This window comes from Symphodus melops (assembly GCF_947650265.1).
Source record: "Symphodus melops genome assembly, chromosome: 7".
NCBI classification, from domain to species: Eukaryota; Metazoa; Chordata; class Actinopteri; order Labriformes; family Labridae; genus Symphodus; species Symphodus melops.
In genome coordinates this window covers 11,889,203-11,913,281 of record NC_136697.1, presented here as the reverse complement: position 1 = coordinate 11,913,281, position 24,079 = coordinate 11,889,203, and the positions used below count along the sequence as shown (strand labels likewise).

Sequence of the window (24,079 nt, the reverse complement as noted above, 5' to 3'; positions counted from 1 at the left end):
CCACTCTTTCCTACTTCTCCAATCTTATCTACTGTTTTATTTGGTCAAAATGCCAGAAGTTCAGAAAGACGGCATACATTACTGTCCTGATCACGAGTGTGATGAAAAAGACGAGCAAAGTATTTATCTACAAGTTAAAGTAGAAACAAAGAGAACGTGCTGTAGTGATGTGTCGAGGTGGAATACACACGAGTCCCGTCTCTGACAGAGCACTTTTGGATTTTTGAGGTGGCCCCTGGAGCGGCCAATCAGATTTCCAGGAGCTGCCATCTGCCATCATCAACAAAGCAAAAACCACTGGAGAGGAAAACCTACACAAGCCACCGAGCACGGTTCAAACATCAAAACAAGAGCGGAGCAGGACATCCTTGAAGAGAACAACACATGTGTTCCAGTTAGGAGTCAGTGTTATTTACTCACCGACGTCTGCAATAAAACAGTACACAATTATCAAATGGTGGAGAAAAGTCGCTGAGCCAGTGTGGTGAGCATCATGTCATTAAAGCACACGCTCGGACAGATTCCAATTAGGCGTGTGCAATCAAAATATGAATCATGTTTGAAATATGCTCACCAGTCCTGTGGGGCCAGTTTAAGAGGCTGATCAATGATTCGGTACGGGACGGTGACACTCAGTGTGGTGCCACCGGGCTGGACCTGATCTTTGCGCCTCTGCAGCAGAACTTCGTTGTCACGCTGGATGCCTTGCTTCTTCTTCTCCTCTGGTGTAACAAACCTGGTGAGTCCACACGGAGAAGACACATTCAACAGATGACACCCTGCATTACACACCTGAGGTTTGGAGCTCGTTCTTTCAACAATCCAGCACACACGTTCACACGGAAAGTTTCATTACATCAAACTGATAGTTCACTCAACTCCCTCCACATTCGCATTCAGAAAATCAGACGAAGAACATCTTATTTTTATGGATTTGGTTCTAAAAGAACTCTGCATGTTTTGCAGGTTGTAGTTCAAATTTGATATGTTTTTTTTTATTTATTATGTCCATTAGAGTTTAAGCGTTCTCTCTTAAGTGCTTCCGAATGGTTCAGGGATAATTTAAGGTTTCAGAGAAAGACACTCTGTTACACAGTAAATCATCTACTGTGTGTTTCTTTCAGCCTTTTTAAAGTCACAGTAGGTGAAAAACAAAAAAAATAAAATAAAATAAAACAGCATTTTAAGTTTCCTATCTTTTCCTTCTGGGCTGCTAAATGTGAAACTGAGTGCATTATGTCATGAAAATCAACAACTTGGGTTTTTGGTGTTCCTATTGATGTTGTGAAGAATATTCCAAACAGTATCCAGAAAAACACCCAAACATAAATATTGGGAAGAAAATAGCCACAGGAGAGTTGACTCTTCACCTGTGGTTCATTAACAAGTAACAGAACCAAAAAAAACAAAACAAATAACAAAACAATCGCTCTAAGATTTCACCAGGCATGTTCACGTACTTTAGATCCTGCAGAAGATCCTTGGCGTTGAGCATAGTAATAAGTGAGGTGGTGGCGGCGGGGATGATGACGATTGGCGTGCGTGAACCTGAAAGGGAAAGCCGCGATGAGGTGGTTAAAAAAACATAGCGCTACTTCCACAGTCAAACAAAGGCAGGTTCATGACAAGACGAGACTCTACTGAGTTAAACATCGTTGATTTTATGATTGCCAAAAAAGCAAGTGTTGGTAAATAAAGGTGAGTGGAAGGTTTACCTTTTTTCTGATTTGGTGGAGGTCTGGCTTGTGAGACTGCGAGGGGGAAAAAAGGCCAAAAGTTGAAACATGTCTGCATACATTTACACAGACAGTGCTTTACATTCACTCTAGAGAGAGCAGGCTACTAAACTTCGAGCTTCATACCTTTATCATGACTCTTATTTAGACGTGTAATTATTCATGTAGCTGACAAAAGCATTAAAAAAAAAACATTCCAAGCACAGTGCCAAATCAGAAAACAACAACAAATATGTCAGTCCCTCCCTGCTAAGTGCCAAACATAGCTCTTTAACGCCAATGTGTGCCAAATGGAGCTGCAAGACATTCAGCCAGTCTTACAGATGACTGGAGGAGAACCTGAAGGATGGACTCTTTCATACACAGAGACATCGAAAATCGATTCTGAATCTAATCGTGACCCCAAGAATCGAATCGTGACACGCCATGATAAAAACAAACAAACAAACAGCTTTACTTACTTCTAAAATGAAAAACTCTGATACAAAATGATTCTTTGCCTGCTGGAGGTTTAACTGAATGACTGCTTAGAAATGATTCACTGTAGATGTTTAATGCAAAAAAGCTTGAATCATTTAAACGAGAGCCAAAGATTCACAATGGACCAAACAGTTCTTCCCTGAGGCAAAAACACACTGAGGCTGCTTTGTTTCCTCCATATCAAAGCTGCAGGACAACATCTTATGCCGAGAGTGAGACTGAAAGGGGCCTCTGTTTTTATGAGAGGAATCGCATGTCGGAGAGGCTGTTTACATTTTCTTTTAAACAGACGTGTGAATAAGATGCGTGTCCTGCAGCATTCTGCAAAATGATTCACATTGATCTGGTCACGACATTTTCATCCGCAAAGTACTCAAGTTGGCCACAGAGTGTGAGAGTGGGACCGATTGTGGCGTCTCCTCCTCTCACAGCAACAGTCACATTGGACAGGTGGCGCTGAGAGGGAAACGCTCCTCCCACAGACGGACGGCAGAAGCCTCCATGTCAGTCAGGTCGAGCTTTCAGAGGATAAAGACCGTCATGGACTTTTACTAGTTTGATGAAATTTAAAGAGTCAATGAAAAGGGAAAAATGGGGCGGGAGAAAAAAACCTAGTCTCGGAAAATTGGGGGATAAAAGGGAAGATTCCCCCCCAGCTGAAAAGAAGAAGAGCTTCTATGTTCTCTGACAATATGCTGCAGTTACTACTCGGCCGAGGAATTCTAACCAGCATTTCCTGTCTGGGACTGAAGCCATTCATTGTGTAACACTATCTGGGATAAAACTCAGAAGTTGTGCAACCAGACTCTTTTTTTTTTTTTTGTCGAGTCTCCTGCTGAAGCCAGGACACAAAAACTAACTATGTGTGTAAACTATGCGTTTACTGATGGATCGTAAAATGCACTTTTTGTAAGCGCTGGTCAAAAGCGTCTTATTCAACACACTCGAACACATTGTGAATAGACACGTGAACGACTAACACTAATGAACACTAACCTGGACGCGGTACTGGCGGCAGAACAGGGGTCTGGGCCTTTCGAGCAGACGCTCCTTCCTGCAAAAAAACAAACAAACCACAAAACAGAAAATTACATTTTCTTAAACAAACTCCGTTTCTAAGTAATGTTCGAACAAAAACACCAAAAAAGGTCTCCTATTTGTTGTTGAATGCAAAACACAACACAAGCCTTGATGAGTAAAACATACATGTTAAGTTGGAGTGGAGCGTAGATTAAGAGAAGACGTGAGGGAATACGAGAATAGTTTTAAAACATCTCCCTCCAGGAAACTATTCTCTGTAAAGACGTGTGTGTGTGTGTGTGTGTGTGTGTGTGTGTGTGTGTGTGTGTGTGTGTGTGTGTGTGTGTGTGTGTGTGTGTGTTGAAGTGGGGCGTTAAGGGAGCCATGCTCGGGGTTCACAGTGTAGCAGTAATCCATCATGTGCTGACATGGCTCACACTGACGGAGGCAGACGTTGTGAGCCTGTGGCTAACACTCAGGGTTTAGTGTCTATAAATGAGTCAAGATGTCTCAATATAACCAAATGACTGTTAAACATGCTAGAGATAAGTGTTGGACTGCAGCTACAGTCATTTTCACAAGTCAGCGTGTCAGTGGCTGTTCGCTGGGACTTGACAGAATGTCAGGTAGTTCTTGTCATGTTTCTGATCAGCTTACACAGAAATCATGGATATCTTGATCAACTAAGCAATATGTAAGATAACTACTCATTTAAATAATACAATGACCTTACTATATACTATACTACTATGACTTACTATATCAGACATTAAGGAAACAAGCAGCGGAATTCTCTGACAAAAAAAATGCTGTTTTGAGTCCTTTGTGAGAGGTTGTTCTGGCTGTTTTTGTTTTGACCAGAGAGAAGCATGCGAGTGAACGAGACTATTCAGATATAAACGATTCTCCACAGGAGATGCTTTTGAAAAATGGAGAGAGGTTAGAGTGCAGAAAGGAATCAAGAGTGATGCAGAGCTGGCTAAACACTGCAGCTTCAGTGTCCACAACATGGAAACCTGCGTGCACGTGGACTCCTGGGAGGAGAGGGCGGGACCTCTTGTATGATTGGAATTTGAACAGCGGTACCTGGAGATCATTTGCTAAATGATCGTTCGGTTTGTTTACTACAGGCCACCGTAACAAGTGTGCGTTTATTCTGATCGGCACCACTAGAGTGCTCAGTTTTTACATGTCATGCTTGATGAAATCAATATTTGCTGCCCAATGCCTTTATGACCTTTTACTGGTATCATTTTAAAGCTTAAAATGTTAGGATCCTGTCAACCTTTGTATTTGTAACACACACTTTGAACACCCTCTTCCACCACTTTAGAAAGAAAATGTCTCTTTCTTAAGTTCAGCCTTTTCCCAGTTTACTGTGGACCAAAGAACAGGCTCATGCATTTCCCTTGTGCTCTCATCATAACCAGATTACATGATCTATTTGAAAGTCTCTCTTTAGGACACATCACATCGAGCTTCATACTGTGTCACATGTGAGGGACAGGTGTGCAGCTGCTGTCGGGCCGTGTTGGGGTGCTGAATGAAATATTCAGGCAATGCTTCCCCCCCCCCCATCTAAAGTGAATATTTTACGAGATTCATTTCCACTGTTCTTCAGAAACATTGACGAACATTAGAGGATAACATCTGCACATTGTTGGCAATAGCAAAACAACATAAAAGGAATTTTAAAACTACCAGTCGAAGCCATTAAAAAGCCCCAAAGGTTTCCTGATGAGAGCAATTTAATTTTTCCTTTCTTCCCCCGCTCTAGCTGGAGGGCCGGGTCTATCAGCAGCTCTGCAGGATCCCTGTCAATGACAGATAAACTGCTTGTCTGCAGCTCCTCTCCAGTGATAGTGCACTTTACCCAGAGAAAGGCTCTGCTTCATATTACAGCTCTACAATTGTGTTTGCAGTTGGATAGTAGCCAATAATTCAGAGCAAACCCATTTTGATCCGTCTTAAAGCAGTCTCGCTCATTGAACTTAAACATCTTTTACAATAAGAACGGTGGGATTATAAGCAAGCACTGAAAAACCACATACATGTGTTAATTTTTTAAAGGAAAAAGCCAGGTGCTGGAGAATCTAGTCACATTGTCATATAAACATGTCTGCTAGGAGTAAAGATGTTTAGATTATGAATGAAAGACGCAGGTGGTTATTGAAACCACCGACTAAACAGGTTGATTAGGCCAAAAAGCAGTAAGCTGTATGTCGAGTGCCGACAAACATGAGATCTGCAGTAAGCCAAAAGTACCCGGGCGTGTCCTGATTTCCCATCATCAGACCAGTCTTCTTGTGCACTGTTTTACAATGCAAAACGCCAGATTTAGATGGACATCCTCTGCCATTGTAACAAGGAAAGCCATCCCAATCAGACCGAAACCAATAACAATAACAATTTTAGTTTTTGATTCTCAAAAATCATGAAAACCAAAATGAAAAGCTTGATTTTTTTTCAGATCGTTAGCGGATGCCACACTGCAGCGAGTTACTGCATCAGTTAGACAATCGTTTTCTTCTGCATTCTACAAAGTTACCATTGGCTGGCAGTCTTACAACGTACTACTGTTAAACACAGTACATACTGGGTTTCATAGTAGCATCGGGTATGAAGACAGCCACTGACTGTCAGTTACCATAGAGATTAAGATTAAGCACAATCACAGTATTAGATTAACTTATTTCCTGAAATGTTCTGCATGATTATCTAATAAGAAACAAACTCGGGGTTGTTATGTGCAGGCTAAACAAAAAGGAGATCATAACTGCCAAAAAAAGAAAATCAAGCTCCCCTCTACCCCTGACCTCCTTCAAAAAAAAAAAAAAAAAAAGAAAAAAAAAAAAAAAGGAACAATGGCTCCCAGTCATATTGTAGTACAATTAGAATGACAAAGCCTGTATATGTTAGTCGAGACGGCAGATCACCACGGCTGAGTGAGCGTAGACGGAGCATTGTTTTAATTGTCTCTGTTTGGATCATCAAACTCTTCCAGCACAGAGACTGCCAGGAGATGCATGCAACAGTAAACGGGGTTTTTACTGGGCGCTCTTACGAAAGGAGATGTAATCTCACGTTTTGCATCTTTCAGTCTGATTGGTCAATCTGTAAACCTTCGCCGGTTGCAGAAGTGCTGACATAAATTCTTGTCATCCCTCTCCTTCACAATTGAGTTAATGGTTTATTCCGCTTTCTGGAGAGTGGGCGTGAATACAAATAGGTCAGCAGCCCGGCACCCCCTCCCCTTTAACAGAGCAGGCAGCAACAGCCTAAGAGACGGCATGACGTGGTGAAAGAGCGTACCGCCACCAAGCCTAGAGCTGCCTTTCTGTAGCAACGCACAGCTCACGGTGCTTCCTCCCGTTCATCTTCCTCCTCCCCCGCAGCTTTCTCTCCTCGAGTCTGCTCACAGACAGCACAGAGCCAAAACGAGAAGAGCCTTCTCAATGAGAAGGGTGAGAAAGGGAGAGACGAAACAAAAAAAAAAAAAAAAAGGAACAGAAGCACGTGGGGGGGAGGGATGTTAACACGAGAGGCTGTGAATTAGAGAAGAAGGGTGAGAGGAAGCAACGATCTGCACTGAAAATAGAAGATGTTGCAAATATGTTGACGTGAGGCAAAACCATCACCGTGAGAGGATTCCTCTGTATCCACCGCTGCTTTGATTTACACAACACGACACAAGAGGACAGCGGAAGGACCAGAGGTTGCAGCAAATTGTCAATACTGCTTGACTCGCTTGGACCGAACGCAGAATCAGCAACGCAGCACCGCTAGCATCGAGCCTCGAGGGACAACGCGCCACAACAGATGGAGAGGCTGCAATACTGGATTCCTGACACATGTTCTGCCCATGCACGTATGCACAAACACTTGTGCATGCATGTGGTGGATAGCTACCAGCGCCTAGAAGCGAAACCATTTTTTCTCTTCAGTGACCAAACGGGCGATCAGCGCGTCAGGACATTAAATCATCTCACCCTGGAACAACTGAGGCCAGAAATAAAAAGAGCAGAGAATGAAGCGGTGAGTTGATGCATGCAACACACCATTTAACATGCAAAGTCATCTCCTTTTCATGTCCAGTACACGATGTGGATGTGTGCCCTGATAAGCCAGACAATAGCTCCCTTATCAAGATACTTAATGCTGACAGAATAGACAGCTCCTGTTTATTCTGTAGGTGCTGTTAACTCTCCTGTATGTAAAACAAGACATGCAAACTACAGTTTCTGTTTAAGGAGGCACACCCTTCATTTCCTGTAGAGCACAGAAAAACAGAAAACTGACAAGGACAGTGTAATCATCCTTTAGCATTCATGAAGAAGCCAAAGTAACTTTAAGAAGAGTCGACAGTATAATCTGGAATGGTGCACTTCTACTAATGTAGTTTAACCATTGAACAGAAATGGCTGAAAAAGGATTAGAGAACCATGAAGTCAAAGTGAATCATTGTTTGATGGGAGTTAATCACATACAGTTGTCTTTCACTTATATACGTGTCGTTATGGACTGTCAGTACAAATATATAGCTTATAGCAGTTTTGATGTGATTCCTGAGATTGCTGTTCATCTGATGGCTCAAAATTATTCCTGTGCATTTCATAGGCAATGACAAGAGATGAACTATCAGAGTGGACAACCCGCCACATACACTTCAGTCCAGGAGCCGAGGTCTCTTCAGAAGCTGCATCACTGAAACGTTTGACACCTGCGTGAGCAGATCAGTCCTGCTGTAACCATGCAATGGAAACGACGCCACTGCTGTTGGTACACAGCGTCTCTCTTCTATCTCCTCTCATTTCTGGGTGTGCTGCTCTTTTTGGTTCAGCCCAGGCTCACAGGTATGCCGTGGTCCAGACACCATCCTGTGGTACACAAAGGTGGCGAGCTTGCTACCACGAAGGCCAAAGTGAACACGAGCAGCAAAATGTCAGCGTGGAGGCTGGTCATCTCTCCACAGTCCACTGTGGCAAACATCAGCACACAAGAGAAGTTAGTTGCCCCCTCACCTCAAGGTGATCCAAATGTTGGGAACACTTTGCCGGTCAGTGAAGAGGGAGAACACAGGGGCAATATTACCCCTGGGCCTTACACTTATTCCATCAACGAGCCAGACAAATGTACACAGGGCAGACCGCCACCGTTTCTTGTGTTGCTGATAACCACTGAGGCTCGGCAGGTGGAGGCAAGAAACGCCATTCGTCAGACATGGGCGAATGAGAGCATTGCTCCAACTCTGGGATTCATTCGGCTTTTCCTGCTGGGAACAAATAACGGAGAGCTGGGACTACTACAGCAGAAGATGCTCGAAGCAGAGAGTCGCAGGCATCATGATATCATCCAGCAGGACTTCAGAGATACCTACAACAACCTGACCATTAAGACTTTGATGGGATTGAACTGGGTGGCAATACACTGCCCACAATCCAGCTACGTCATGAAGACGGACAGCGACATGTTCGTCAACACGGAGTATCTCATTTACAAGCTACTCCGGCCAGAAATGAAGCCTAAAACTAACTTTTTCACGGGGAACAACATGAGAAACTTTTCACCAAATAGAAACAAAAACAGTAAGTGGTACATGCCTCCTGAACTGTATCCAGGTGAAAGGTACCCCACGTTCTGTTCTGGGACTGGTTACGTCTTCTCAGGTGACTTGGCGACAAGTATCTATCGAAAATCGCTCAGTATCCCTCGCCTTCATTTGGAAGACGTTTATGTGGGAATATGTCTGGCCAAGCTCGGTATAGAGCCGACTCCTCCGTCCAATGCATTCCTATTCAACCACTGGCGGGTGTCTTATTCCAGCTGCAAATACTCCCATCTCATTACATCACATGGCTTTCATCCCAATGAAATACTCAAATACTGGAATCACCTGCAGAGCACCAAAAACAACGCCTGCTTTAACAGGAGTAGAGCGAGAACAGGCAGGATACATGGAAACAAACACAACAAAGTGAAACAGGCTCATTAACCTATGTAGTTACAGTTGGATTCTCCTTGTCACAATTGATTTACATCTCGGTACTGGTGTGCATGTGCAGACCAAGGACGGAGATAACTGCAATGATGCACTGATATACAGCCTGCATGGCCATGATAGGTTACCGGCAGGACCTAACAACTATAGTTGAGTCAGAGCTTATGTCAGACTCAAACACAACGGTTTCATGCCATGTACACACACACACACACACTAACATATCTGCAGTGTGAACGTGAAGTGCCCGTCTCTCTCTGGCTGACAGGGAAGTGCATTATGTGCAATTATTATATTCATATTCTGGTACATTTTTGTAATGGTGGAACACTTGTCAGCAGGGCTTTAAATTAGCACCCGCCAACCCGACAATTGCAGGTAAGAATTTACTTGGCGGCTAACACTGTAGCATTACTAGCCATTTAGGCTGGTGATTAATGAAATTAAACATCCATCCCGTTTTGCTCCTCCGCTAAGAACAAAACTTACGAGTTGTTATTCTGTAGAAAGAACTCCATCCCGATAATATGAAACCGTTTGTTAGATTTTTGTCAAACCGACAGGGCTTGAGAAACAATCATCTGCTTAGTTAAGGTCTGCACTTTGGTTGACAGCGCCACAAACTCTTTGAACAAGAGACGTTAACGTCAGAGAGTCAGACAGAGTGAAGCTCAGAACTTCAGTCAGTGATGGGAGAAATAATCCTGTTATTTACACCGATGCTGCCAGTGTTCTTCTGCTCTCTCTTATTTCTTACAAGTAACTAACAAGCCTCTCCACCCTGAGCTCACCTGTTGTGATAACCGGAAAGAGATTTCAACTAGGCATAGGCTACTTTATGAAACGGAGGGAGATGAAGAGATCCGTGAGGTCCGGTCAGCAGCTTTATATATTCTGTTGCACAGACAACAGACTGCATTCATTTATTTCGGCTATATTGCTTTCTTTCAAGCAACTTAAGGTGTTTTCAGTCAACTGCTCTTCTCTTGTTCTCGGCAGGTGAGAGTCAGTAAACCATGGTGACTGTGTGTCTGTCAATTAACGATGTCCCGCCCCTCTATGCATAAAATGTTTTATATGTTTCAGTAAAACTTCCTTTGACCATGTGCAGTGACATATTCACAGTCAGTCTGGATTATGGTTGATTGTATAAAACAACTCAAGAACAGAAGTCTACGTGTTTTTCAAATGAATGCATCACTTCATTAAAATGTACCTGATGAACACTAAATTAGATTTAAAGACAGAAAGTTGAAGACAAATCAGAAATCAAAAATCTACTAGCCATGTTGGCTGGTGATCAAAATTGAATGTAAAGCCCTGCGTGTCAGTGTTGTTTCTCAGTTTGATCCGCATCATTTTGTAAGAGCAAGATATCAGTTAAAACACTTCCTGCAGAAATTGTGAGGGTGGTTGCTGTGCTCGTTTTAAAGGGTAAAATTAAGAGTTGGGGGCTGAGTAATGTTTTGTGAGCAAGAGGACATCTAGCTGAAGACATTGATGTGATATTTATGTCTGGGATCCGAGAAATGTGGGAACCACAGCGATCTAAAAACGTAGTCCAGAGAGCTTTGTTCAGGAAAGTTCTGGTGAAGTTTAACATTATCACAGATGGAGAGCTATTTATACCATCTGCTGCTTTGAAGCTCACAGTGTCACAACCGTTGCTCCGTTAGTCCTGTAAACGTAATGAGTGAAAGAGAACAATTTTTCCTACATTTTGATGGTAAATGTATGTATTTGGAGTGAACATTGTGGTCGGTAGAGCAATTTGTTCGGCAGATTTGGAAACTATCTGAGAACTCTATCACACTCTAACGATGATGTCATCACTGACTGACTGTTGACATAACATTCTGCCAGACTGAACTTTGCCTGCAAAACCTCGAATATCTTGAAAACTATAAATGGTATCACTGATTCGTTTGGACTGTGAGCGACAACACAAATGGATGCACGTTTAGATGTATTTTATTTTAATCTAGCATTCAGACTGTGACCACAGTGGCGATTTTAAAACATGAGTCAAAACTGTGAAATCCTCAACTTCTGTTAGAGTGGGAGCCCCGTGTGCGTGACTGTCAAACAAATGCCTCCCCCAGGGGACGAAAACATTTCATTTTATTTAATTTTGCTTTACGAACGAGAGGACACTCAGACCCTTCTTTTGATGCATTTTGTTTGTAAATGCGAGCAACACAGTGTTTAGTGTCACCATTTACAAAATGTTCTTCCGAAAATGAAAATTTGAGCAGATATACTCCAGAATTTGAATTTTTGACAGTCTCTATAAAAAAGGGCACATTTTGCATTTTTAAAGAAGATTTGTGTCCACACTGTGTGCCCGAGGTTTCCACAAAGTAACCGCACACTATTTGGGACCGAGCTGCTTGTTTTGATACCTTACTCGTGTGTGTGGTGAAAATGCGTAGGTCGCCCAAAATTTGAGAATATAATAAAAAAAATATTATTGACAATAACTATAGTGTGACTGCCTTTGGCAACCACCCTAATCATAATAAAAACATTACCAATAACAATAGTTTGTCTGCCTTTGACAACCACCCTAATTTACTAATATTAAACATGACATAAGCCGTTTGCATCCACAAACAGCGTTCACTGAGGACAAGCTGAGGCGTTCACCGAGGTCGAAAAAGAAAAAGCAGGTGGCTTAAAGACTGCAAGCAACTGCCTAATTTAACAGTCACTGACTGGAGTTATTTCCTAGGTAAATCCTAAGTCCTTCACGAGGCAGGAAGACTGCAGCTGAAGAGAGTGAAGCAGTAAATGTCTCCGTTTCCCTGACATTAAAAATAACAGGAATCGAGAGAGCTATAACAATGGCTTCTTAAATCTTTTTAAAAGTGAACGGAGAACAGAGAAAGGAAGTTCTGGGGGAGATGGGACTAAGTTAGAATGAGAGACCATCAGGTAACCTGGGTAGTTTTGTAGATTTCTTTTGATGGACGATTAATGAGCTACATTTTATGAGGAGCATTCAATCAAATGTTATTAAAGAAAGATTACATTTAATTTTTTGTATTTTTTTTAATCTTTTTGAAGAATCTGAAAACTCTGTAGCTGCAGGTCTGAAAACACCACCCCATGTATGACGAAGTGTTTCCTCAAGATAAGACGGCAGGAGAAAACAAACATGACGACTGAGAAGAGCAGTAGAGTATTAAGCAGCAAAACCCCTCTCTGCATGAACGACATCCCGCCTCCCACTCGCTGGTGGCAAGTGTTTCAGATTATTACATACTGTGTCATACATGTACCCCTCTATGCCTTCACACTGACTTTTTATAGGGAGCTGGAAAGAAAAGTCTGCATAATGTCAGGTGTACAGATTCAGCTGTGTGCACTGAAAGATGTACCAGGACGTATTGAGACATATTCAGGTGTGCAGTTCATGTGTGGAAGAGGCAGTGCACACTTTATTATGTGTACTTAAGAAAGAAAAAATAACCCTTAATTGCATTAAGGCTTTGAAACAACGATCAAGTTGTTTAAAGTTATTCTTGATTTTGTACAAAATTGACAAAAATGTTTTTTATGCTCTAGTCAAATGCATGGAGACTTTATGTACATGTTTTATTTCACTAAAAGATAAACTGTTTGAAAACTACAGAGCTATTTTTTGTAATTACTTGAAATCTGCTTTGTGTGTTTTGTAGATGTTGAGTGAAAACAGTACTAGGCCAATAAAACATTTTGACAAGTGAAGCAAATATGAAGTGAAATAATTTTTAAAGGAGCTGGTTCACACATGAAGTCAATCCTTAAATGGCAAAGGATATAAAATCTAGCTGTAATGTGGATAATCTAGAGCAAGAGTGGAATAGGAGATCACGGTGTGTTCGATCATCCATCACACATTTGCCAAAATAAAACAGGGCAGGAATAAGAACTTGTTTATGGAAGCTATAATGTGGCAGCTTAGATTGAAGAAAACTGCAGACGAGGTAGGCCTGTACCTCTGACTCGTTGGTATCATACTCATAAATATGGTTTGTTTATGTATTAAACAAAAGACTGAAAAAATGATTCTAAACAAAAAGTCCAGAAGATGATGATTAACATAATGACGATAAGGACAATGATGGCGGTCAACAGAAAATACCGAAACCCACTCACCCTCTTCGTCTAGCCTGCAGCCCACCAATGCACAGGTCAGAAAAATGAAATATAATAAAACCACGCCTACCGCAAATTATATCAAAAACCTGACAGCTGTTGCTGCTTCCTGTTTGCATGTGAAGGCAGCACAATACAATACTGGGTTTATCACAGCCTTTTCTATTCTTACTGTACATACCACCAACAACAACCAGCTTTGTGTTTTCTTGTAGAGTACATACTACCCAAACAATCAAAACTGAAAAAAGGTGGATCTGTGCTTCTCCAATTTTTAAAAGCTGTCAGTACAACAATATTGATACAAGTATCTTTGAGGTTACAATAAGATACTCTAGCTGGTCCATCGTATTGCTCATGATTAACTTTACCATTCTCCACTTTATAGGCAAAAACAAGAAATGAAACAATAGAGTGGACAACCCGCCACATACACTTCAGTCCAGGAGCCGAGGTCTCTTCAGAAGCTGCATCACTGAAACGTTTGACACCTGCGTGAGCAGATCAGTCCTGCTGTAACCATGCAATGGAAACGACGCCACTGCTGTTGGTACACAGCGTCTCTCTTCTATCTCCTCTCATTTCTGGGTGTGCTGCTCTTTTTGGTTCAGCCCAGGCTCACAGGTATGCCGTGGTCCAGACACCATCCTGTGGTACACAAAGGTGGCGAGCTTGCTACCACGAAGGCCAAAGTGAACACGAGCAGCAAAATGTCAGCGTGGAGGCTGGTCATCTCTCCACAGTCCACTGTGGCAAACATCAGCACACAAGAGAAGTTAGTTGCCCCCTCACCTCAAGGTGATCCAAATGTTGGGAACACTTTGCCGGTCAGTGAAGAGGGAGAACACAGGGGCAATATTACCCCTGGGCCTTACACTTATTCCATCAACGAGCCAGACAAATGTACACAGGGCAGACCGCCACCGTTTCTTGTGTTGCTGATAACCACTGAGGCTCGGCAGGTGGAGGCAAGAAACGCCATTCGTCAGACATGGGCGAATGAGAGCATCGCTCCAACTCTGGGATTCATTCGGCTTTTCCTGCTGGGAACAAATAACGGAGAGCTGGGACTACTACAGCAGAAGATGCTCGAAGCAGAGTCGCAGGCATCATGATATCATCCAGCAGGACTTCAGAGATACCTACAACAACCTGACCATTAAGACTTTGATGGGATTGAACTGGGTGGCAATACACTGCCCACAATCCAGCTACGTCATGAAGACGGACAGCGACATGTTCGTCAACACGGAGTATCTCATTTACAAGCTACTCCGGCCAGAAATGAAGCCTAAAACTAACTTTTTCACGGGGAACAACATGACAGACCTTTCACCAATTAGAAACAAAAACAGTAAGTGGTACATGCCTCCTGAACTGTATCCAGGTGAAAGGTACCCCACGTTCTGTTCTGGGACTGGTTACGTCTTCTCAGGTGACTTGGCGACAAGTATCTATCGAAAATCGCTCAGTATCCCTCGCCTTCATTTGGAAGACGTTTATGTGGGAATATGTCTGGCCAAGCTCGGTATAGAGCCGACTCCTCCGTCCAATGCATTCCTATTCAACCACTGGCGGGTGTCTTATTCCAGCTGCAAATACTCCCATCTCATTACATCACATGGCTTTCATCCCAATGAAATACTCAAATACTGGAATCACCTGCAGAGCACCAAAAACAACGCCTGCTTTAAGGAGTAGAGCGAGAACAGGCAGCAACAATATAAAAACAGAGAAAGCAAACAAATAATTAACTCAAGTTGTAAACTTGTCTCAGTCAAATCTGAGACAAGTCTTTTTTACAATACTTAATATCAGCAGTCTGAACTTTTTATCCAGTGATTCATGCACATTTGTGCTTAGGGGTTCTTAAGAGGGCTGCCTGACATGTACATCAATCAGCCATTATATAATAACCAATGACAGGCCAAGTGAATTACAATGACTACCTCTTTGAGATGGTTCCTGTCAGGTCGGATATGTTAGGAAGCAAGTGAAACATTTTGCCTTGAGGTTAATGTGTTGGAATGAGGAAAACTGGTCAAGAGATATGAGCGACTTTTATGGGAGCAAAACATGTGATAGCTGGGTAAAGATGAAGCACGGGGAGATCGTCTTGAAAGGAGAGTACATTTTTGTATGCACACAGATATACATCAGTTCTTCTCTACTAGTGGGGCGGGCGCCCCTGGGCTGGACGCAGTGAGGTGTCGGGGGGGCTTCAGAGGCATGGGGGACTTTCAGTCTATGAAAAAGTTTCTGTGAGCAGTGAAAAGAAGAGCCGAGGAGGCGTCAGAGGCAAGAAAAGCAAGTGACATAAGACCAGGACATAATATATTTTCATAATCAGGTGATTTTTAAAAAAAATCTTTATTTAGAAATTCTTTGAGATCTCGAGTGTGTCTTTGTAAGATGATGCAATGACTAAAATGCTGTTACGCCAATAAAACATGTTCAGTCAATCAGTCGTCAGTGACATCCTTTTAAAAGAGGCTGGCATCCACAGAGTCAGGTGGACAAGTCCTTCAAGGACGGGGAGCAGGCGATCAAGGTCAGCAGCCTGAAGACCCTGAAGTATACACTGTTCAGTTTCTATGGGAGCGATTGGCATGGACCCCTGTCGTTAGATTTTCTGACTCTTTTAATACTCATCCCTAGAGTCTTATTTTTGCTGAACAGTGAGCAGTTTTTCAAACAACAGCAAAGAGCTGCATAAAAACAGGAAATACAGGACCTTCAAATTACAGAACCCAATGAACTGCATTTAGTAAAAAATGTTTAGGTTGCATGATGCTTTGGTTGGCAGCTGTTTGGACAGATGCCGATAAATCTAAAAAAAAAAAAGGGACTCCTGAGAGGTGTTAAGGGTGGAGTTAAGATTACTTTTCTTACAACACTATCAGCAAACAGCAGAGCTTTGGTCTTACCGTCACTGACTTCAGGGTCATGCCGTGATATGTGCCCATGGTGTCGATCTTGAAACCCTCCGTTTCTGAAATAAAAGGAAAAGTCACTTTATTGTAGACGACTGTCAGACGGAAATGTGTTGAGTGTCAGGGTAAAATAAATTTGGACTGCCACACTTTTTTTTTTTTTACCAGAATTCCCCCCTCGGGGATAGATACAGTATATCAAATAAAATAAAAAACGATTAAATAAAATATGTATGTTTGAAGCTACAGAACCACGTACCTTCTTTTCCTTTGAATCGCTCCTGATCGTATCTGTTGTAGGCAGCTTGGACAGGCTGCTTGTTCCTTAGGGACGGGTCCTGAAAACAACACGAGGCTTACATTTTTTACTCATGTCCACGCTTGGCAGTTATTTAATTGAGCCGTACACATGGTGTAAAGATTTCTTACTACTTAAAAAGTACAGACCTTCTCTCCCTAAGTTCATTTCAAGCTTGATTTATTTAAGGATAGAGAGAGAAAGGAGCAGCAGCAGTTCACTCTTTAATGCATGCCACATTATTAAACAGCTAATCAGTATGCAAACACTATCATTTGACTGTTGCCTGGTCAATCTTAAACACTTATATGAATATATATAACACATCAGCAGCGTGCTTTCTTACAGCTTGAGAAGTGTTCTGTGCTGGTCTCTGCTCCGGTGCTCGCCCTTCTTCTCTGGCTTTCACTGACTGAAGGATGGCAAAGATGTTCTTGGAAAAGTTCTGCAGAGGAGTAACACAAAAAAAAGGATATCATCAGTGTAAGGTCCCTGCAAATCGTCATCGTTCTCATTCTTCGGTCAACGACAGTCATTGGAAAACATCAAGGTTGACGTGTCCAAAGCTCCAGGATTACATGTGAACAGATGAAGATAATTAAACTGTCTACTACCTGGTTTAATTCAAAGTAATGCACAGAAAAGGATGCATCAGTTAGTGGTCGTTATGCACCTTTATTCTGACTTGGGGCGAGTAACACACCTCACCATAAAGAATACGCAGATAACACTTCATTTCACCGCTTTTCAACACTCTCCTGTCGTCTTTTTTTTTTTATTCCACTCTCATCTCTCTCTCTGAGTGTCTTACATCTGTCTACATTACCCTCATTCATATCAGGAGTCATGAGGTAATCAATTAAATTGGCAGGAGATCTTAAAGAGAAGCATTTTTTTTTTAAATATCAAAATACTGATTTATGCCGCCAGCAAAACAATTATTTTTTCAGCAGAGATTTAAGCTGAATTTTGCCTGATAGCAAGACGTACACAGGTCTTTATGCCACAGGATTTAAATAAACACTGCAGTCAAATGATTTCAACTTAGGCAAAACTTAGGCAGACAACAAACCAGGAAGTAGGGCATTACAAGGGATGGTCAGAGAATAACTCAGAGTAACCACTCTCCTTTGTCATCACATCTTTGTACGTTCATATTAATTCCCCGACGGCATCATACATAACTGATGGTGTGAATTGACAGGGCCTCCTTTCTGCTTTTTGAGCGTTAAAAAAATACACGCGCGCACGCTGGCTCCGCTCACTGATCCCGTCTCTCCTCTAACGCCTCTGTTACTTCCTCTGCAGGTGGTCAAGAGGGAGGATCACTTAGGCCGCCCATTACACCGCCATTCACAGTGTGTGCAGAACACACAGTCTGAATAAGGCTTTAGACCAGTGGTTCCTAACCAGTCCAGTTGAAGGACCCACCATCAACCCAGTCAGATTTATCCAATAAAATAATAGTGCATTTTGGACTTTAGTTGGTATGAAACGTGACGAAACAAAGAGAAGGAACAAAAACAACATGTTAAAGAGCGCTTCATAGACTTTTTGACACATTTGTTTCCAGTCACATGTTCGTGACTCACTGAAAACAGCTCCAGGTCCCACCAGTTGAGATCCACTGCTTTAGACCATACCTAGGCTGACCACCTCTCTAATACATTTGTTTGTATATACTTCTAATTGTTATCTAACAACCTCTGCCATCAACACATACAGGTGCACCATCAGCTTGTGAGAAACAGTGTACATGTTTAACAAGACCACCAGTGTATGGCATTAGATTAACATGGTGCCATAAATAATGACTCTAAATGTCACACATCACCTCTACAATGGCGGGTAGTAGAACGTCATCGATGAAGTTAAACACATGCTGCCATCTAGTGGTCGCTTTAGTTCTTTCCGTTTTTTTATTGAAATTTTGGTCACTTGGATGTTTTTCTTTTGCTTGAAGCTCTTCAGGTTTGATAAATGTCAAACTCAAGTAGGAACAGTAAAGTTGACACTCAAGCAAAGCTCAAAGTCTTTCTCCTAACAAGTCTGTGAGATGTTAGAAAGTAGGGCTGAACTGCCTTTAACTGCTCTTTCCTGCAGGAGGACACGAACAAAACATAATCGCCGACTCCCAAATGACTTACTAACAATTGTGTATACGAATTCAGGTTAAGGCTAACACAGATATGTTCAAGGAGACCACAACATGTTCCAACAGTATGACTTCAGTTCAAGGTTATTGAGTAATTAAAAAGAGAATTATGATCGTCTCTCCATAAAGGCCAGAAATATTGTGTGAACAGTTCTTCATTAAATCTTACTTACTATGGTGGACACGAGCTGTTACAGAGCAGAAACCAAACTCTGGTACTGATCCAATGTGCAGAAGGATATCAGAGACAATGTAAATGTGCGAGGGCTGTATTGTAACCAACAGTGTGATCGGTCATCGTGCGCTTGAAGTCCTACCTTTCCGGTGCTCTGCAGGATGGTGGTCCTTGTCCTCCACACCCGCTCTCTGCTGACAATGTCTCGGGTGACGTCCACCTCGGCATCCACAAAGCTTCTCTGCTTCAGGGTGATGTCATCATCCAGATCCGTTTTGATGGTGGAGCGTTTCTTGGCCATGATTTTGGCTTTGATGGCTGCAATCTTCTCCACTGACATGGCCTCAGACAGAGACCTGGAAGATGGGGAAATAGATTTTTGATCACCTGAACAGCGTGTTGCTTGAGGAGCTGAACTGTTGATGTCAATGTGGAGGAAACAACGAAACCAAGAGCCTTTCGAATATTTGACTTGGTAATGCTGCATATCAGTACTTGTCTTAAAATAGCGGTTAGTCGTGAAATAATATTTGAGAGGTTCTTACTTCTTCTGTAACATTATTGTAGAAGCCAGTAGGTTAAAGGTCTCATATTATGCACTTTTCAAATTTATGTGTCCACTAAAGTAATTTCACAAAATCGATAATGTTGAAAAGAAAGTGTCTGTTTTCATGTACTGCTGCTACACCGCAGGCTCTCTCATCTGCCTGTATTTCTAACACTCAGAGTCCCCCACCAAGAGCAAAAAAAGGGATCCCCACGTTTGCCAAGTCTGATCTGATCTCGATATTTCCCGCCCCTTTTACCTTATTGGGAATGCTACAGTCAGTCTGGGGGGAGCTTGTGCTTGCTACAACGAGCCAATGGGCTTGGATCATTGTCTTTGTCTTGTGATGTCACTCCACACTTTTTCAAAGAGGGGGGCTAGTGGCCGAGCGTTTCATGTGGCTATTGCTACTGCTAACAGGAGAAGAGAAGTAGCGTGTCCACGGTCGTTGATTTATTGCAAATAGATGCGTCTAAACATGCAGACACCTGGAAAACACACTAGAGAGCATATAAAACCAGAAAAAAGCATAATATGGGACCTTTAAATGTTTCTATGGTTTACAGTCTACTTCAGGGGTGGCCAACCAGTCAGAGACGAAGAACCACATTTTTGACTGTGTTACTTTTAAGAGCCTCATCATACACACACTTGTGGTTCAGACTGAGAGGGGGGGGGGGGGGGGCGGGGCTGGGATTGGAAATTTTCTGTTGGCCGCCACACTGCACTGAACTGCAATCACATGCAAACACTATGATCCAGTTACTGGTACCAAATGTGAGTTCATGTGATGTGGAATAAATGATGCAACTTGGATCTGGAAGTGAACTATACCAAGAGAATGCATGTTTATTCGTTTAGCAGTGCCATCTTTTTGACGAACTGCACAGACAGATATAGCCGCTCAAAATGTTGTCCAAATGACGTTGGATACATTAAATCATACCTGATCTGGTCAGTCTGCACGATGCCCTCTTTGTGGCCCTCCAGACGGGCAGCCAGACGCTCCTTATCCAGACGCACTCGCTCCTCATCCTTAAGAAAACGGTGAACACACCATAAGTGAGCTCCACGTGAACTAACATGTTGTAATGGATGTCTACTATGAGCCCCTGTGTGCTGGATTTTACACAAAGTTCAACACTCTTAAAAATGTGAGTTTAAAATGCCACGATTACAGGAAAGTCTCCCAGGAGTCAGCACGAATGGAGAGAGATAATGTCTCTTTCTATCTGCTATTATCTTTGAAAAATGTATCACTGTGATTGACTTTTGATTCTGTATGTGATGTGGGATTCACAATGCATTGCATGCCTTTATATCGAACTGTCTGAAAAGAAAATGGCCCATGTAAGATGTTAAAGTTTTCCCTTGCTGCACTCTACCTAATGACTGTTGCGACTTCAGTGACTTCAAGGTAGGGTAGGTAATTCTTCCAGAAACACTTTTTGGTTGAAATTGTCTTTATGTCCTGACAGTAATTAAAGGCCTTATGTGCTCTGAAAAAGGAATGTAGAAAATCGTCATCTGTAGCAGCTGGAAGCCTGTAAAAACGTTGAACAAGATAGATAGATACTTTATTGGATAAAGTATCGGATGACTGATCTTTTTTTTTTTTATAAACCAATCAAGCCTCTCTACACCGTGCACGAGCCCACACTCAAAGCATGAGCTAAAATCTGCTTCTGGACCAATGGCACTAGTGCATTTAAGTGAGGGGCGGGGCTTTTGAAGGAGTACAGAGAGGATGCTACTTTCAAAATCATACTTGTTTTAGAAAATTACCAACCCTGCCTTTCATCTGAGGATATACACAAATCATTCTGAATCCAGCTTTGACTATTTCTCTGACTACACACTGACCATCCCTTTCTTTAAACCTTAAAAAACCTTTAAAACTGCTCCTGCTTGCAGAGAAAAGAGAGGAGGGAATGCTTACCAGCTACACTACAATACATGAAGGATGGCAGCTTACCTCGATTCTTGGTTTTTTGGCTTCAGAAGAAACCTCATCTGCTGCTCTTTTCACTAAAAAATGTAAAAAAAAATGTTAAAAAAAAAAATCAGAATTGTGTCATAATTTTACTGGGTGGATTTTTTTTAGACCCATTTTACTGACAGAAAAAAAGGCTAAATTAACAGAAACTATGTGGTTAACATTAGCATGATACAAAAGTTGAAATTGCAGAAGTCATTACAACATAACATGCTCATAATGCAGCACATAATGGCCAAAGAAGCAGATCAAACTTCATGTAAGAAGCACGATGTAAACTTGCCTTGGGTTGGCCTCTGCAAACCTATTTCTATAGGTGCACTTCTGTCGATGCTTGTCGATGTCGCTGTGAAAGAAAGATTAGAAAACAACATTAACAAAGTAGATCATTGGCTCCCAACCTGGGTCAGAGAGAGAGAGAGAGGTGTAGGTGTGTGTGTGTGTGTGTGTGTGTGTGTGTGTGTGTGAGAGAGACTTTCTCTTCTCAGCCGTTGTCAAAATGAAATTTACAAATATTAACTAAAATCTTTTAACAGACTTAGTGGACAGTTAATTTGAAGACAAAAGATAAAACTATTTAAAAAATAAATGATCCTAATCTCATAAGGAATATGAGATGAGGATAAATATCAGACCTCTTAATCAGCTAGATAGCCTATTCAGGTTTATTTAATTCAAATAGAGACAGTGCATATAAATGAACATAAACGTAAATAACAAAGATTGTAGCTGCAGGATTATTTTTATTGGTAGTTCCTCGGCAGGTTGGCGGAGGTTCACACACATATACTGTATTGAGTGCCCCATTGCCAGCAACTCTGAAAAAATACGGTGTCTGTTCTCTCCTCATCTCAATCGTAAATTACCTTGCCATGGAGCCTGTAACTTTGCTGGTGGGATTACACACATCTATTGCACCAAGTTTGGATATACATACACACACTAGGCATGCATTATGCACTAGGTTCTAAATGCAACAATTTAAAATTTTGATATTTTTTGACAAATGCATAACTTTTTTGTGTGTGGGTTCAGATGGGCTCAACTTTTCTACGATACAAGCATGTGACAGTGACACTTGTCGTTAATGTTTCAATAACTCTGACATCAATCAAAAGCTTAAATAAATAAGAATATAAATGCATTAAATACAGAGAAAAGTAAATATTCTCTCCCTGTGAACAGTTGAAGAAAAATACACAGTACTGGTATATCTCTAAAGTGTTACTTACAACTGTCTCCATTGAGATATGACAGCAACCCTTTCCGATCAGGTCGTCTGACAACAGGGATATTCTCAGTCTGTAAACACACACACACGCAAGCGCGCACACGCACACACACACACGGATTATTCTCCAAATACAAGCAGCACAGTTGTGGCACTGACGGGTGAAGGCAGTATTGACAGGTAGTCCAGGGTACTTACTGCAGCTCTCCGCACATAAGAGGGATGTGGAAGATGCACATTGTTGAGTAAGAACAAGATAGAGTCCAATGTATAATACTCTTTGGGCTGGCCCTCTTTACCAGTTCTGCAGGAAGAAACATAGAAAATCATCAAAATCACATGAAACGAAGTTAATTTTATTATCATTACATTTGACTACAGATAGACAAACTTTAAAGTTTTACATTTAAATTTATGTTAGTTAAAAATTACAAACAAAATAAAGGGTTTTGAGCTGCTTCTGAAATTAAAAAAATCAATCAACAATTATCTAGTTAACTGATTAACTTCTCTTAATGCAATTACTTTATGCACAACAAAAGTAATGTTTGTTTTTCCAAGAATAAAATGAGATGTTTTTATTTCTTATTGAACGTAAACTAAAGCACTAAAGTTGCAGCTCTCAGATGTCCAACTCCATGGGACCGCTACAGTTAAACACTAGCTCCCGTCGCTAACTACTTAGCATCACATTACTTACTTCAAGTCTAGCTGGAGCTACTTCTCTCATAAATACAGTTTAAGTTATGAAAAAAAACCAGATGAATATAAATGTGTTTAGTCTAGAAAAGAAGCCTAGTGGATAATATTAGGCACTGTATCAATAAAGTAACTAAAAGCAGTGTATGAAGTTGAACAGCAGGCAGAGTTGTGTTAGCATGTAGCATCTCCGAGCTCTCCACACGGGACCGACGAGCTTCAGCGGAGGGCCTGAGCAGGTATTTCAAACAGTTTAGCGCTGACATACCCCCAGATTATGTAGTTGGTCTTGACATTTTTCGGCCAGGAAAACTCTCCAAATATAACCTCATCTCCTTTTGCGACGATCTCTTTTTTCTGAATGTTATACTGGCGGAGAACACTCAACACATCCGCCATCTTCACTTGTCTTGATGTGGTGTGTCTGCAAGGCCCCCAGATATCAACATGAAGCCGACTCGCAAGATGCCTGATCTGAATCAAACTTTTATTAGGCTCTAAATTAAGGTTAATATTTATTTTCCTCCCGTTTCTTTTGGTTGTGTTTTTGCAAAAGCAGCTAATTGATTCGTTTTCTACATCTCTGCTAGGTTGATAAATGAATGTGTAGTTAATCTCTTCCAATCACTCAGTGGTTTACATTAAGTGAACTTGCTCCAGAGCACTGACAG

At 41.7% G+C, this 24,079-nt stretch overlaps 3 protein-coding genes across 3 annotated transcripts in view; 2 read left to right on the top strand and 1 right to left on the bottom strand.

The window, feature by feature from the left end:
- cdc73 (cell division cycle 73, Paf1/RNA polymerase II complex component, homolog) overlaps positions 1-23,870 on the bottom strand; it is a 26,614-nt gene extending 2,744 nt beyond the window's left edge. The window contains exons 1-14 of the mRNA XM_079349153.1: positions 23,677-23,870; positions 22,908-23,013; positions 22,711-22,780; positions 21,762-21,824; positions 21,458-21,510; positions 20,429-20,517; positions 19,078-19,291; positions 16,952-17,050; positions 16,567-16,645; positions 16,302-16,366; positions 3,213-3,270; positions 1,716-1,751; positions 1,461-1,548; positions 575-736 (exon numbers count right to left, since the gene is read on the bottom strand). Coding sequence (XP_079205279.1) covers positions 575-736; positions 1,461-1,548; positions 1,716-1,751; positions 3,213-3,270; positions 16,302-16,366; positions 16,567-16,645; positions 16,952-17,050; positions 19,078-19,291; positions 20,429-20,517; positions 21,458-21,510; positions 21,762-21,824; positions 22,711-22,780; positions 22,908-23,013; positions 23,677-23,807 — 1,313 coding nt within the window. The 5' untranslated portion in view covers positions 23,808-23,870. The remainder of the gene's footprint in view (positions 1-574; positions 737-1,460; positions 1,549-1,715; positions 1,752-3,212; positions 3,271-16,301; positions 16,367-16,566; positions 16,646-16,951; positions 17,051-19,077; positions 19,292-20,428; positions 20,518-21,457; positions 21,511-21,761; positions 21,825-22,710; positions 22,781-22,907; positions 23,014-23,676) is intronic.
- On the top strand, positions 6,114-12,392 carry LOC306826432 (beta-1,3-galactosyltransferase 2-like). Its single transcript, XM_079347762.1, has 2 exons — positions 6,114-7,271; positions 7,854-12,392. The coding sequence occupies exon 2, from the start codon at positions 7,987-7,989 to the stop codon at positions 9,226-9,228; it is 1,242 nt and encodes a 413-aa protein (XP_079203888.1). The 5' UTR covers positions 6,114-7,271; positions 7,854-7,986; the 3' UTR covers positions 9,229-12,392.
- LOC306826966 (beta-1,3-galactosyltransferase 2-like) lies at positions 13,546-15,104 on the top strand. The gene is given in 2 exon segments (XM_079348561.1): positions 13,546-14,467; positions 14,469-15,104. Coding segments are annotated over 2 exon segments (1,179 nt in total). The 5' UTR covers positions 13,546-13,895; the 3' UTR covers positions 15,076-15,104.
- Positions 23,871-24,079: the final 209 nt, after the last annotated feature.